Raw genomic sequence first — 13720 nt, 5'->3', positions numbered from 1 at the left:
GTGTGTCCAGATAAACCTCCTGTGTGATTGACATGCAGCAGATGCCACCAGGCCAGCGATGAGAAACTAAATCACTCATTGTCTCTCAGGAGGAATATAGCAGCCGATACCTCTCCACAAAACCTCAGAGGAACTCTGTGCGCCGTTACGCTGAAGAAACACAAACACAAACTAATGACAGAATTATTTGGACCGAGAGAGAGAGAGAGAGAGAGAGAGACAGACAGACAGACAGACAGACAGACAGACAGACAGACAGACAGACAGACAGACAGACATGTCCTATTCTGAAAAGAACTACAAAAAAGCTTTTTCCAGATAAGATTTCACTGACAAACAGATCCAGGACAAACGTAGCCACAGGCTGGGTGTATCACGCCAACAGATCTGAACAAGCTCCTTAGATGCTAAATGAGAACATTTGTACTTCACGGATACGCCACGTGTGAAGTGAGGTGAGTGTGTGCTATTACATATCTTACAAGGGAGTTATATCACATCTATTCTGCGTGTGTATTGTGTTTCATGTGGCGTGTTGCTCCTCAGACCTCCACTTCCTGGCTGAAGTCCAGTGCATCCTCTCCAGCTCCCAGCAGGGTGTGCAACACTCTCTGCTTCACCTGCTCCCACTGCACCAACATAGAGTCTCTGTGGTACTCCTCCGCCAGCAAAAATGTCTGCAAGAAAGACAGAACGCGTGAAATAGAGGGGACAAGGTATAAATCACACATAAAAAATGTGATAAATGAGAGTTTAAACTACGAGTTGAAACTACAAAGCCTTCAGTGAATATATAGGTTACCCAACATGTGACGCATTAAAAATAGCTAGTGGAGTAAGAAGGGAGCAGCCTGGATCTGGAAAGCATGCCGTGCACAATAAGCGCTAACGGGCACCACTATCTTCACACCTCCCCCAATCCCACCTCCGAGGGACAAGGAACAAGTGCTGGGCCTGGGGAGACTCAAACTGGGTCTGGCCCGCTAAAGCCTGGATGCGTGGATGCCTAGCTAATGGAAATTCGCCGCTATCTGGGTCTGTCTTCAAGCCTACCACCGATTTAGCCCGTACCCTGATTGAATCCGAAGACCTTTCGTCTATTTTACTCCGTCCCGGCGGATCGACGTGTGATAATTGCGAGCATTCTAATTAAAAAGGCTTCTGAACTCTGGAGGAAGAGATTTTGAAATCGAGCGTAATGATGGAGGGAGTGAGATATCAGTACGACGTGCTGAAGTTAATGTCAATCAAGTAAAATTTCAAGAGAAGAAACCGCTCAGGAGAGTTTTGTTTTTAAGGGGGAAAACAATAGCGTATGGCTTTATAAGCACTTTAGGATCTAACTGTACTCCAGATGATTTTGCTGGGTCAAAAAAGCCATTAATCATCCAGCAATTTACTTTATTCTCACTTGGGGTCCAAAATTAATGCTCAAAATCCCCAAATGCAAGTAAAAAAAAAAGAGTAGAGTGAATAAATTACTCGCCAGTTGGACGGTAATTTTATTATAAACTGCAGTTGCACATGGTTTATGTAAAATTTTAAGAACTATTGTTTGACACATGCTGATGTAAGTGATGTGCAAGATTCAAATAAAAACGGTCTGCTAAAGTAAACTCTAGGATGTTAAGCCTAGTTTTTGCCCATCTCTTCATGTGGCGTCAGATATAAGTGGAACACCACAAAAATAAAAATATGAGTAAATAAATAATGATGAGTTGTCACTTTTTTTCTGACAGGTACTATTATAAATGAAGACTGGCTTTTTTCACAACTAAATAATTCCACTGTTATAATATATAGTTACAAATCTGTATAATACAAAATAGTCAGTTAATTAAAAAAATTTATTTAAAGGAAAACAAGTTGATTTTGGGCCTGTGTGTGAGGGACATACATTTTACTGCAGTGCTTGAGGACCCAAAACTTTCACTTTTCACTTTGTCACATACAAGCCATCTGTGTTGTGAGGGTAACACCTCTTCTTTGGTGAGCAAATTATCCTCTGTCCATCTCTTTGCTGACATTCCTCCTCCCGAGACATTTGATAGATGGGATATTGACCTGGCAGAGAGCAGCTCTCTGCTGATAGATGGATAATAACAGGTGAAAGGGCCTGTTTTTACCTCACTGACAGTGGCTGAGGAGACAACAAGGGGGAAAAGGGATTTGACCTATAACCGAAAGAGCTACAACCTCTGGCAACTATCGGAAGGAGACTGTTTTAAAGGAGCTGTCAGATGAATTGCGTAGATTTGAAATGTCTGGGCAATGCGGGATGTAGTTGCACTGAAGTTTAACGTTGTTAAAAATCCCATTCCTTTTCTCTACACTGGACAAAAAGACATGGATTGATCGACTGAGCAAATAAATGGATGTAAAAGGATATAGAGAGGTAAAGGAAGATGCTCACCCTGCGGCGTGATTCCTCGATGGCTGACAGCAGTGCATTGTCTCTCTCGTTCTTCAGAAAGCCCTGGAACAAGAGACACGACATGGAGGTTAAACGTACTGCAACCTACTTTCCCCTTTTCTGCATGCAGAGCACACGCCCTCTCTCCCTTTCTCTCTCCTTCCCTCCATACTTCCTCCAAGATGCAAACGCCACAGGCCAGAGATGGAGAATTGCCATCATCGAAATCGCTGCTAAAAATGTGCTTAGAATCGACCCTGTGCGAGATCGCTCGCCCAAAATGGTCGCTCTCGACTGGTCAGAGCTGGATCAGCAAAGCTTTGGTTCACTACATTTTCGAGTGTACTAAAAGTACTGCGCATTTAAGAAACCCTGCATTAATGCAAACACGTGAACCACGTTCCTACACAAAGAAGTCAATGGACAGTTATGGAAAATGGGGTTCAAACTGCTTGGTTTCCACCCATCTCCCACTCTCAGACTACTCTCTACGACACAGACAGTTAAACCCTGACTAGAATGTTACCAACTGGAAATCATAAAGCCAACAGCTGCTTATATCTAATTATGGGCCATCATCATCTAAAACGTCATCTTTGTTCGATCACAGATGGAAAACGCACACATCAGTAGCCTCCAAGGATATACCAGCTTAATTTTCTAACTGGATGCCGAGTGTGCAGCTCGAGCAACCTGTATGGATGCACTAGGAGTGATCATACTTGATGTACAGCTAAGTAACGAACACTCACACACAACCGCATTCGTTTTGATTAAACAGAGAACAGAAAGATCCAGCAGCTGATCCTGAGGACAGAGAAGTCACTGGATCGACATGCAACACACACACACACACACACTGAGTGGGGGTTGGGATAGGGAGTGGTACTGATGGAAGGGGAAGCTGGTTCTGATGGGTTTGGAGGATCATCAGACCGCTGAAAAGCCAATTTTCGAAAGGATGGAGAGAAATGCGACCTCTGAACTGGAACCTGCAACCATTGGCTTTTATTATTACAACAAGGATGGAGTCAAAAACGCATCAGGCACATTTTCCAGGTTTGATTTTTACTGAATACAGTCGTGTCCTGAAAAGCACACCACATAATCGTAAAAGAATTAACACTGATTTGAGATGTTTCCTTAAATTCATCAATAAATTCGTTAGATTTTAGACATTTAGGCACCGATCACCATTCACACCCTTTTTTTTAAATCCAAGTCCTCAGGATTGAGTTGAAGCCTGTCCTCCCTTCCCCCCCCTGATTACTCTTTTCCTCCCCTCTCTGAGATTGCACGACCCCCATCTCCCCATCCACACTCTGACTGACAGCTGTAAATGAGGATTGATTTATTCTGATTTAGGGAACGCAACATCTAAATGACGCATCTGAACGAAAGAGACGAGCTGATGGATACAGAGATGGATAGTGGGTGGGGAGAAGTTTAAGGTGTGGGAGCAGCCAACATTTCATACTTAGCAGCACTATTTCTTGCTCAGTCACCGTGCCTCCAACCGCTAGCTACAGAACAGCGCCCCCTTCAGGCATTCACGCTCTGCATCTAGTACCCAAGATGCCACTAGCTGACAAATGGAACACATTTTACATGGATGCATTTGGGTCATGTCTTATCCAAGTTCATGCTTTCTACATACTGTGAAGCGTTTCATTGCATGTGGCATTTTTTGACATTATTAGTCACATAAAATGAAAAAAAAAAAAAATCTTCTCAGATGTGCAATTTATACCAAACTACATGTATATCTTTTTTGATCCACATTTTAAATCATCTGACCACAGAAAAATAAATGTGTGACTAAAGGCTGCCAAAAAAACAGCTAGACAAAGTGCAGATCACATAGGTTGAAAGGGGAGGTTACCGTATGCCATTCAATTAAACACCGTGTATTTCTGGAAGATTCAAGGCGCAGCAAATATTGAGCGTGTTTGATTTGGATGAAAACGGTGCATCACGACAAGCAGAAGACATCATTACTATATGAAGCACATACATGTTCAATAAAGACATTATTATGCTACATATAGAATTCATACATGTTCATGGTGCACACACCTTCTTGTGGATGTATATACATTCTGAAATCGGGTATAATGCATTTTGAACAACACATAGCAGGAAATATGACATATACACGCTGTATTGAATGCAAGCTGTATAAAAGACATGCATACATGCGCTAACTGAACCCGCAGCATTTGATTTAAACTCAAACACCCCTCTCTAGATCTATACATCCATTTCTTTTTCCTTTCTTTCACTTCTGAACAATGAGAAGGAGTGAAGGAACCCCACCCTAACCCCACCACTTCCTGTGTGACAGACAAGTCTTCATCCTCCTTCTCGCCATCTTCATCATCCCTTTGGAGAAGGCGCCAGTCTCATTTTTTTGGGCTAAACTGACTGACCAAGGCATACATACTATAGCAAGCCTGTCGAATGCATGTGCGTGTAGGTGATACTCACTTATGCTCTGGTTTAACCTGCTGGGAAAGTGCTGCTGAGGTGAAAGTGTCTAGAAGCAGAGTGCCCGTCTCCTGCCTATGCCATCTCCATCTTCCTCGTCCTGCAGAAGCAGGCCAGTGCATTTTAGGGCGTTTCTGACCTCCTTCACCAGAGGCCCACACTGTCTCTGCCACATGCACTCTTCTTTACCTCAAGGCGGCCCAGTGGTCTGAACCTAGATATGAGCCACGAGCAGGGTTACTGTGAGCTGCTTTATTATCAGAGGCGGAGCATACCAAGTCAGCTCAGAGACACGGGGGGAATCTGAGGAGAAGTCATTATTCAACCTGATCCATGTGTTTGTTCACCATCAGTCGTCCACCCCTCCTCCTCATCTCTCCTCCAGCATCCCTGCCAGCCTCCTCTTTCACTCTCACTCATTTCTTCCTTTTTTAAAACATCTCTGCATCCTTCCTTTTTCCTCTTCTGCTAGCGCAATGCAATTATGGTAATGGATTCCCCCCACCCCACACTCTCCTGATGGTTTTCAACATCCTGTCCTGAAACTGGGCTAATAATCCTCTTAAGACAAGTCATGTTTAGTTAATGAGCAGAGTGCACTGACCAGAGATCAGACTCCACATGTAGAGCTATTTACACTTATCCTGCACCTACCTTTGTGTGTGCTTAGATAACACACTCTGGTGTGAAGGCATGGTGTGAAAAAAATGGAAGTAAGTGGAAGTGAGAGTTAAAGAAAAAGATGAGATGCATCGCCCGATTCTACGCCATTTTGCTTGGGTAGTGCATCTACTTTTTGTAGTCCATCATTTAAAGCGTTCACCTTTTTATTTACATGATATAAGCACCTAAGGCATTCCTGCCTTTGTTCGTCTTACTGTTCTGATGTTAAAATTAAAATGTTTATTTAGCTTTTATAAAGGAAACACGTGGGTTGAAGAAGGCTGCAAGCTTTCCCACACATGCAAACGCAGAAGGCGAGAGAAAGGCAGGAGACTACGCCTCATCGGCAGCGTGCATTTCCTTTGTCTTCAGGCAGGCAGCTCGGCAGCCTTATGGAGCACGCACAATATACAATTTACACACACTCTGCCACCAGTTCGCAGAGTCGATGCACATCTGGATGTCTCGACGCAATTGTAATGGTGCAATTCTGAGCACGGCACCTGCAGCATCTTTGTTTTTTTCAGCAGCAGGTTTAATGCGATTCTGAACATCTTTTCAATAGGTGATTTAGATGGCGGAGATACATAAGAATGAAGATGATAAATGGAAGAGCAGTTACACAAGTTCAACAAAAGTGAGATATTAAATCTCATAGCCCTTAGAGTCACTCAGAGTTGTTCTGAAAATGCTAAAGAGATTTTCAGCCACACACACACACACACATTCAGACAGGGAGGGAGGTGAGGAAAGTGCCAGGCAGTAAGTGCACTTCCAGTAAGAGCCGAGCTGCACTCTGGCAGGCCCACCACAAAAATATGTCTGACAAAAAGACGATGGAGAGGAGGGGGAGGGATAGAGACAGTGAGAAAGAGAAGGAGAGAAGAGATAAGCACAGAGAAAGATGGGTAGATGGCTTCGAACCTTCAAAAAGCGAAAACCAAGAGGATCATTACACGACTTGATGAGTCAGTCAACAGACAATTCTCTATCCGTTAATAACATTCAAACAAATTAAAATAAATCTATCTTTTTATGGTAAGAAGTAATTGAGTACATCATCCAGTTGCTACCAACAAGACACATTCTGTTGTCTGGTAATATGTACTTATGTACATATTACAAATGTACATATTGGGGGGGGGGGGTTAAATGCAGGATGGGTTTGGATACTTTGGATGGGTTAAATGCAGAGCACTAATTCCAAGTATACTTGGCCACATGTCACGTCACTTTTAAACGTTGTCTGTACATTTCGATGGGTGTGGCTGTGTGATTGCCCAGAAATGTTAAACTTCTCTAAAATTGATCAAAAATGATTTTGAAACCAGTAAAAAAAAAAAATTTTTTTTTAAAATGGTGTAAAAAAAGACAACAACTGAAGTGTTGTGCAATGATTCGACACAGTTCCCAGACTGAGTGCCAACTTGTGGTCCTTTCTGATCCTGATCCTCTCCCACATTGCTTCCTGTCTGCTCTGTACTGTATTATCCAAATAAAGCCAAAATGGGGGATATTCTTGTTTTTGACTACACTGAAAGAACAGATTTGGATAATCACCAGATGAGATCAATGTTTCCATCCTTATATACCCCACAGCTCTTCAGTAAGACATAAAATGGCCCTTCAGTAAGACACACAGTACCTCTTCATCGACACAAAACCACAAAAGTGCTCCTTTTAACTTATTCTGGACATCATTTAGTATTATCATTAATATTGTTAAAATGGCATTTACTACAATGACTCACTTTAAAACTTAAAACAATCGATACTGTGGCTAAAAAACAGACTCATCAAGTGGTTTCCTTTCAAACTAAAGCACGCTGCGAATATCATTTTATAACTAAGAACAGTACAGAACAGAGCACTGCTGCAAAAATCTGTCCAGTGTCTTTATTTAAGACAGATTAACTGAAGAATATTTGACAGCTTTTTTTTTTTTAAGCAACATTAATATCTTCCCCAATAGTGTTTAAACTGTACCAAATGTCGACCGCACATAACAAATTACTTAAATGTAAATATAAAAATCACTTTTAAAATAAACAAGCATTTTTTGTTGATCAAAATAGTCCCATAGAAATCATTAAAGATCATGTTTGTCATGATCTTATGACATCTGATGATGGATGAGGCTAGTATAGACCACAATAAATGGCATGACAAGAGCAGTTAAGCCAAAACGCTTTCGTTTATAACATTCAAGTGATATATTACTTCCATATTTTGTGTAAATACATTTAGGTCACTACTTTACAGCATTAAAATGTATACACACGGAAATTATAAACATATCTGCCACTTAGGCAGTAAAATCTAATTTGAGCATAGTACAATCGGCTCACAATGCCGTGAGGTGCAAGCATGGACAAAAATCCACATTTATTATTCATATTTTAATTTCATGTGGTTTGCCAGCTCATTGTTGACTTCACTGCTGATTCCTGGCTCTAGTGAGCTCACTATAATTCACTAAAACTGTGTGGTATCATAATTAGGGATGCTCCGATCTACCCGATCCGAGAAAAATGGCACTATCGGAGCCGATACCCAATATGAATATCGGATCGGCGCATCCCTAATCATAATGCAGTCACCATAAACATCACCTTTCTGTCCCTCTCTGAACCCACATGTTTTTTGGTGCTTTGTGCATCATAACAGTTGCAATAAGGCATTAGTAATGCATTTATATTTTACGAATTTATATATATGAATCTAAAATCCTCTGGTATCAGCAGCATCCACAGGGGGGCATAGTAACCACTGTTATTGTTACTGTTTCAGAAGGCATGAAAATCATTCAAATGTCATTTTTCATTTTCCTATCTGGTTCTTTTCATTTTCAATGGCAGCTGTCAGCAAAAACAAAACTCTTTGCCAAGTCACGTCTCTTGGCCTTCAGGCCTGTACTCTTACAGAAGCACTTATACCTGAATTCAATAGTAAACCATTGCCACAGCAAAGTCACACCTTAGCAGACTTACATACTATAATCCAATTTACAGCATGCACTATATCATTTCTAAAAGCTGTGCGTGTGCACTCAGCCTGCCTTCACAAATGCCCAAATCAAAATAATCAAAACAACAGGAAATACATATGTAGTATGGTACACACAAGAAAAGTTGCACTAAGAAGCAATGAAAATATACAAACACATGAATAGCAGAAAAACCTGTTGCCATTAAGATAAATGCACAGAGGGCTTGAGAGCCATTAGACCCACCCTGTATCTTAAGCTCTAAAGGCAACAGCATACTGCTAATTATAAATGGGCTGAGTGTGGAGATTGTTTAAATGTTTATTTGGCTTCTACTGAGGCTGTAATGCAGGATGTCTCATCAAATTATTAAGACAATAACCCACCCTGTATCTTAAGCTCTAAAGGCAACAGCATACTGCTAATTATAAATGGGCTGAGTGTGTTATTTGGCTTCTACTGAGGCTGTAATGCAGGATGTCTCATCAAATTATTAAGACAATGCAGAGTACATCACTAACAGGGAAAAACATTTACAAAAGCTAAAGGTTTGGGGTCAGTATTTATTTACTCTTTTAAAAAATGTATACTTTAATTGTGCAAGGATGCATTAATTACAGCAACACATTTATAATGTTAAAAGAGAATTCTATTTCCAATAAATGCTGTTCTTTTCCACTTTAATCGAAGGATACTGAAAAAGTATTATGGTTTCCACAAAAACATTAAGGAGCACAACAATTTCAACAATCATAGTAATAAGACGTTAGTGATAACGTTTTGAGCACCAAATCAGCAAACTAGAATGATTTCTGAAGGATCATGTAACACCGAATTCTGAAGTAATGACTAGAAATTCCACATCTTCCTTCACAGGAAGTATATTAAAAGAGAAAAAAATTATTTTAAACTGTAATAATATTAGAAGTATTTTTGATCAAATGAATGCAGCCTTGGTGAACATGAGACTTCTTTAAAAATAAAAAAAAAAGTAAACATTTCCAAACCCAACTTTTGAATAGTAGTGTATGTGAAGTCATTAATTGTTGTAAGAACATTTCTGCAATGAAAATCTACTTGTATACCATTATCATCAAATCTGAATCAAATCAAATCTTGTTTTTAAAAATGTTGCAAATGAAAATCTAAATAATGAAGATTAAGTATTAGGATTTAATTTTCAAAAATAGTATCCTTTACATGTACTTTGCAAATGATATCCAATTGAAGAAACTTAGGGCACAAATAAAGGGCACATATTATATTAATTTTGGACTTTTAAATTTAATTTAAATTTAAAAGTTTAAAGACGCATTTGAAAGCACTTCACAAAAACAAAATGGCAGAGAATACAGCAAAGAAATTAGTCAACTTATTTAAAATAAAAAATTTGATGGATTGGATGAGCACATTTGTATTAAAATGGTGGCATAAAGCTCCATAAAGCTGTAAAGGGAGGACAATGATAAGATAGCGACTCTTGAAATATAAAAATAAAAATGTAACTTGCTTTTCTATCTAAGAAACTCCATTACAACACAATATTCAAGTAAATGTGCTTTTGCAAGGCATTTTCATGAAGTGACTTGTTTCTATTCATTTCAGATTCATCCATTTAGAAGATTAATTATGCCAAACAATTCAAATTAAACCACAAGAAGTCCAAATATACACTACCAGTCAAAAGTTTTTGAACAGTAAGATTTTTAAATGTCTTTAAATAATTCTCTTCTGCTCACCAAGCCTGCATTTATTTGCTCTAGGGATGTTCATTTCGGTTATTTCTCCTAACAGACGCTCGTTAACCGATTATTAACCGTTAACCGACAAGATTATTTTAAATTAGAATTGAATTAAATTAGAAAAGTTAAGTGTCTGTGACCCGTTAAAAATACTAACATTTGTTTTCCGATTTGATTTTATATATAAAAAAGAATAAATAGGCCTAAATGAGAAATATATTTTTACTTAAATAATAAATTAAGAAAACGAAAGAAAAAAAACTGTGCAACAAGTAGCCTAATATGCAGAGTTTTAGTTCATTTTTGTGCTGCGCGAAAGGAAACCAAGATGGCAGAAAGCACCATCCTATTTTTTTAGGCCTATTTTACAAAAGCACAAAGATTTGTTTGTATTGTAAATGTACACAAATAAAAGCAAACCTTTTACAATTCCAAATATCTTTATGACTAAAAGGAGTAGTTGCTTCCACTGTTAGAAGGAAAAAATTCAAATGATTGTGCCAGCGCCGCATGCGCGCACACAGTTAAGCTTTGCTACCTTGACAATAATGCAGCCCCAGTCGGGGCTTTATGGCAGAGTGGCCCGACGGAAGCCTCTCCTCAGTGCAAGACACATGAAAGCCTGCATGGAGTTTGCTAAAAAACACCTGAATAAGATTCTCTGGTCTGATGAGACCCAGATAGAACTTTTTGGCCTTAATTCTAAGCGGTATGTGTGGAGAAAACCAGGCACTGCTCATCACCTGTCCAATACAGTCTCAACAGTGAAGCATGGTGGTGGCAGCATCATGCTGTGGGGGTGTTTTTCAGCTGCAGGGACAGGACGACTGGTTGCAATCGAGGGAAAGATGAATGCGGCCAAGTACAGGGTTATCCTGGACGAAAACTTTCTCCAGAGTGCTCAGGACCTCAGACTGGGCCGAAGGTTTATCTTCCAACAAGACAATGACCCTAAGCACACAGCTAAAATAATGAAGGAGTGGCTTCACAACAACTCTGTGACTGTTCTTGAATGGCCCAGCCAGAGCCCTGACTTAAACCCAATTGAGCATCTCTGGAGAGACCTAAAAATGGCTGTCCACCAACGTTTACTATCCAACCTGACAGAACTGGAGAGGCTCTGCAAGGAGGAATGGCAGAGGATTCCCAAATCCAGGTGTGAAAAACTTGTTGCCTCTTTCCCAAAAAGACTCATGGCTGTATTCGATCAAAAGGGTGCTTCTACTAAATACTGAGCAAAGGGTCTGAATACTTAGGACCATGTGATATTTCAGTTTTTCTTTTTTAATAAATCTGCAAAAATGTCAACAATTCTGTGTTTTTCTGTCAATATGGGGTGCTGTGTGTACATTAATGAGGAAAAAAAAATGAACTTAAATGATTTTAGCAAATGGCTGCAATATAACAAAGAGTGAAAAATTTAAGGGGGTCTGAATACTTTCCGTACCCACTGTATATATATATAAAAAAATATCGGATTTGGATCGGCTCTCTCTGACCGATACCCGATCCGAGAAAAATGGCACTATCGGAGCCGATACCCAATATGAATATCGGATCGGCGCATCCCTAATCATAATGCAGTCACCATAAACATCACCTTTCTGTCCCTCTCTGAACCCACATGTTTTTTGGTGCTTTGTGCATCATAACAGTTGCAATAAGGCATTAGTAATGCATTTATATTTTACGAATTTATATATATGAATCTAAAATCCTCTGGTATCAGCAGCATCCACAGGGGGGCATAGTAACCACTGTTATTGTTACTGTTTCAGAAGGCATGAAAATCATTCAAATGTCATTTTTCATTTTCCTATCTGGTTCTTTTCATTTTCAATGGCAGCTGTCAGCAAAAACAAAACTCTTTGCCAAGTCACGTCTCTTGGCCTTCAGGCCTGTACTCTTACAGAAGCACTTATACCTGAATTCAATAGTAAACCATTGCCACAGCAAAGTCACACCTTAGCAGACTTACATACTATAATCCAATTTACAGCATGCACTATATCATTTCTAAAAGCTGTGCGTGTGCACTCAGCCTGCCTTCACAAATGCCCAAATCAAAATAATCAAAACAACAGGAAATACATATGTAGTATGGTACACACAAGAAAAGTTGCACTAAGAAGCAATGAAAATATACAAACACATGAATAGCAGAAAAACCTGTTGCCATTAAGATAAATGCACAGAGGGCTTGAGAGCCATTAGACCCACCCTGTATCTTAAGCTCTAAAGGCAACAGCATACTGCTAATTATAAATGGGCTGAGTGTGGAGATTGTTTAAATGTTTATTTGGCTTCTACTGAGGCTGTAATGCAGGATGTCTCATCAAATTATTAAGACAATGCAGAGTACATCACTAACAGGGAAAAACATTTACAAAAGCTAAAGGTTTGGGGTCAGTATTTATTTACTCTTTTAAAAAATGTATACTTTAATTGTGCAAGGATGCATTAATTACAGCAACACATTTATAATGTTAAAAGAGAATTCTATTTCCAATAAATGCTGTTCTTTTCCACTTTAATCGAAGGATACTGAAAAAGTATTATGGTTTCCACAAAAACATTAAGGAGCACAACAATTTCAACAATCATAGTAATAAGACGTTAGTGATAACGTTTTGAGCACCAAATCAGCAAACTAGAATGATTTCTGAAGGATCATGTAACACCGAATTCTGAAGTAATGACTAGAAATTCCACATCTTCCTTCACAGGAAGTATATTAAAAGAGAAAAAAATTATTTTAAACTGTAATAATATTAGAAGTATTTTTGATCAAATGAATGCAGCCTTGGTGAACATGAGACTTCTTTAAAAATAAAAAAAAAGTAAACATTTCCAAACCCAACTTTTGAATAGTAGTGTATGTGAAGTCATTAATTGTTGTAAGAACATTTCTGCAATGAAAATCTACTTGTATACCATTATCATCAAATCTGAATCAAATCAAATCTTGTTTTTAAAAATGTTGCAAATGAAAATCTAAATAATGAAGATTAAGTATTAGGATTTAATTTTCAAAAATAGTATCCTTTACATGTACTTTGCAAATGATATCCAATTGAAGAAACTTAGGGCACAAATAAAGGGCACATATTATATTAATTTTGGACTTTTAAATTTAATTTAAATTTAAAAGTTTAAAGACGCATTTGAAAGCACTTCACAAAAACAAAATGGCAGAGAATACAGCAAAGAAATTAGTCAAATTATTTAAAATAAAAAATTTGATGGATTGGATGAGCACATTTGTATTAAAATGGTGGCATAAAGCTCCATAAAGCTGTAAAGGGAGGACAATGATAAGATAGCGACTCTTGAAATATAAAAATAAAAATGTAACTTGCTTTTCTATCTAAGAAACTCCATTACAACACAATATTCAAGTAAATGTGCTTTTGCAAGGCATTTTCATGA

General features: G+C 38.7%; 1 protein-coding gene across 4 annotated transcripts in view; it reads right to left on the bottom strand.

The window, feature by feature from the left end:
* Nucleotides 1–13720, bottom strand: part of LOC107549634 (nuclear pore complex protein Nup93) — a 30718-nt gene that overhangs the window by 9852 nt on the left and 7146 nt on the right. For all 4 annotated transcript variants that reach the window (XM_016230789.1, XM_016230791.1, XM_016230792.1 and 1 more), the window contains exons 4-5: nucleotides 2414–2476; nucleotides 549–677 (exon numbers count right to left, since the gene is read on the bottom strand). In XM_016230789.1, coding sequence (XP_016086275.1) covers nucleotides 549–677; nucleotides 2414–2476 — 192 coding nt within the window. The remainder of the gene's footprint in view (nucleotides 1–548; nucleotides 678–2413; nucleotides 2477–13720) is intronic.

The sequence above is a fragment of the Sinocyclocheilus grahami genome, unplaced genomic scaffold (genome assembly GCF_001515645.1).
Source record: "Sinocyclocheilus grahami isolate Dianchi unplaced genomic scaffold, SAMN03320097.WGS_v1.1 scaffold377.1, whole genome shotgun sequence".
Classification (NCBI taxonomy): domain Eukaryota; kingdom Metazoa; phylum Chordata; class Actinopteri; order Cypriniformes; family Cyprinidae; genus Sinocyclocheilus; species Sinocyclocheilus grahami.
The sequence above is the reverse complement of the archived record's forward strand: the minus strand, read 5'-3'. Positions and strand labels throughout refer to the sequence as shown.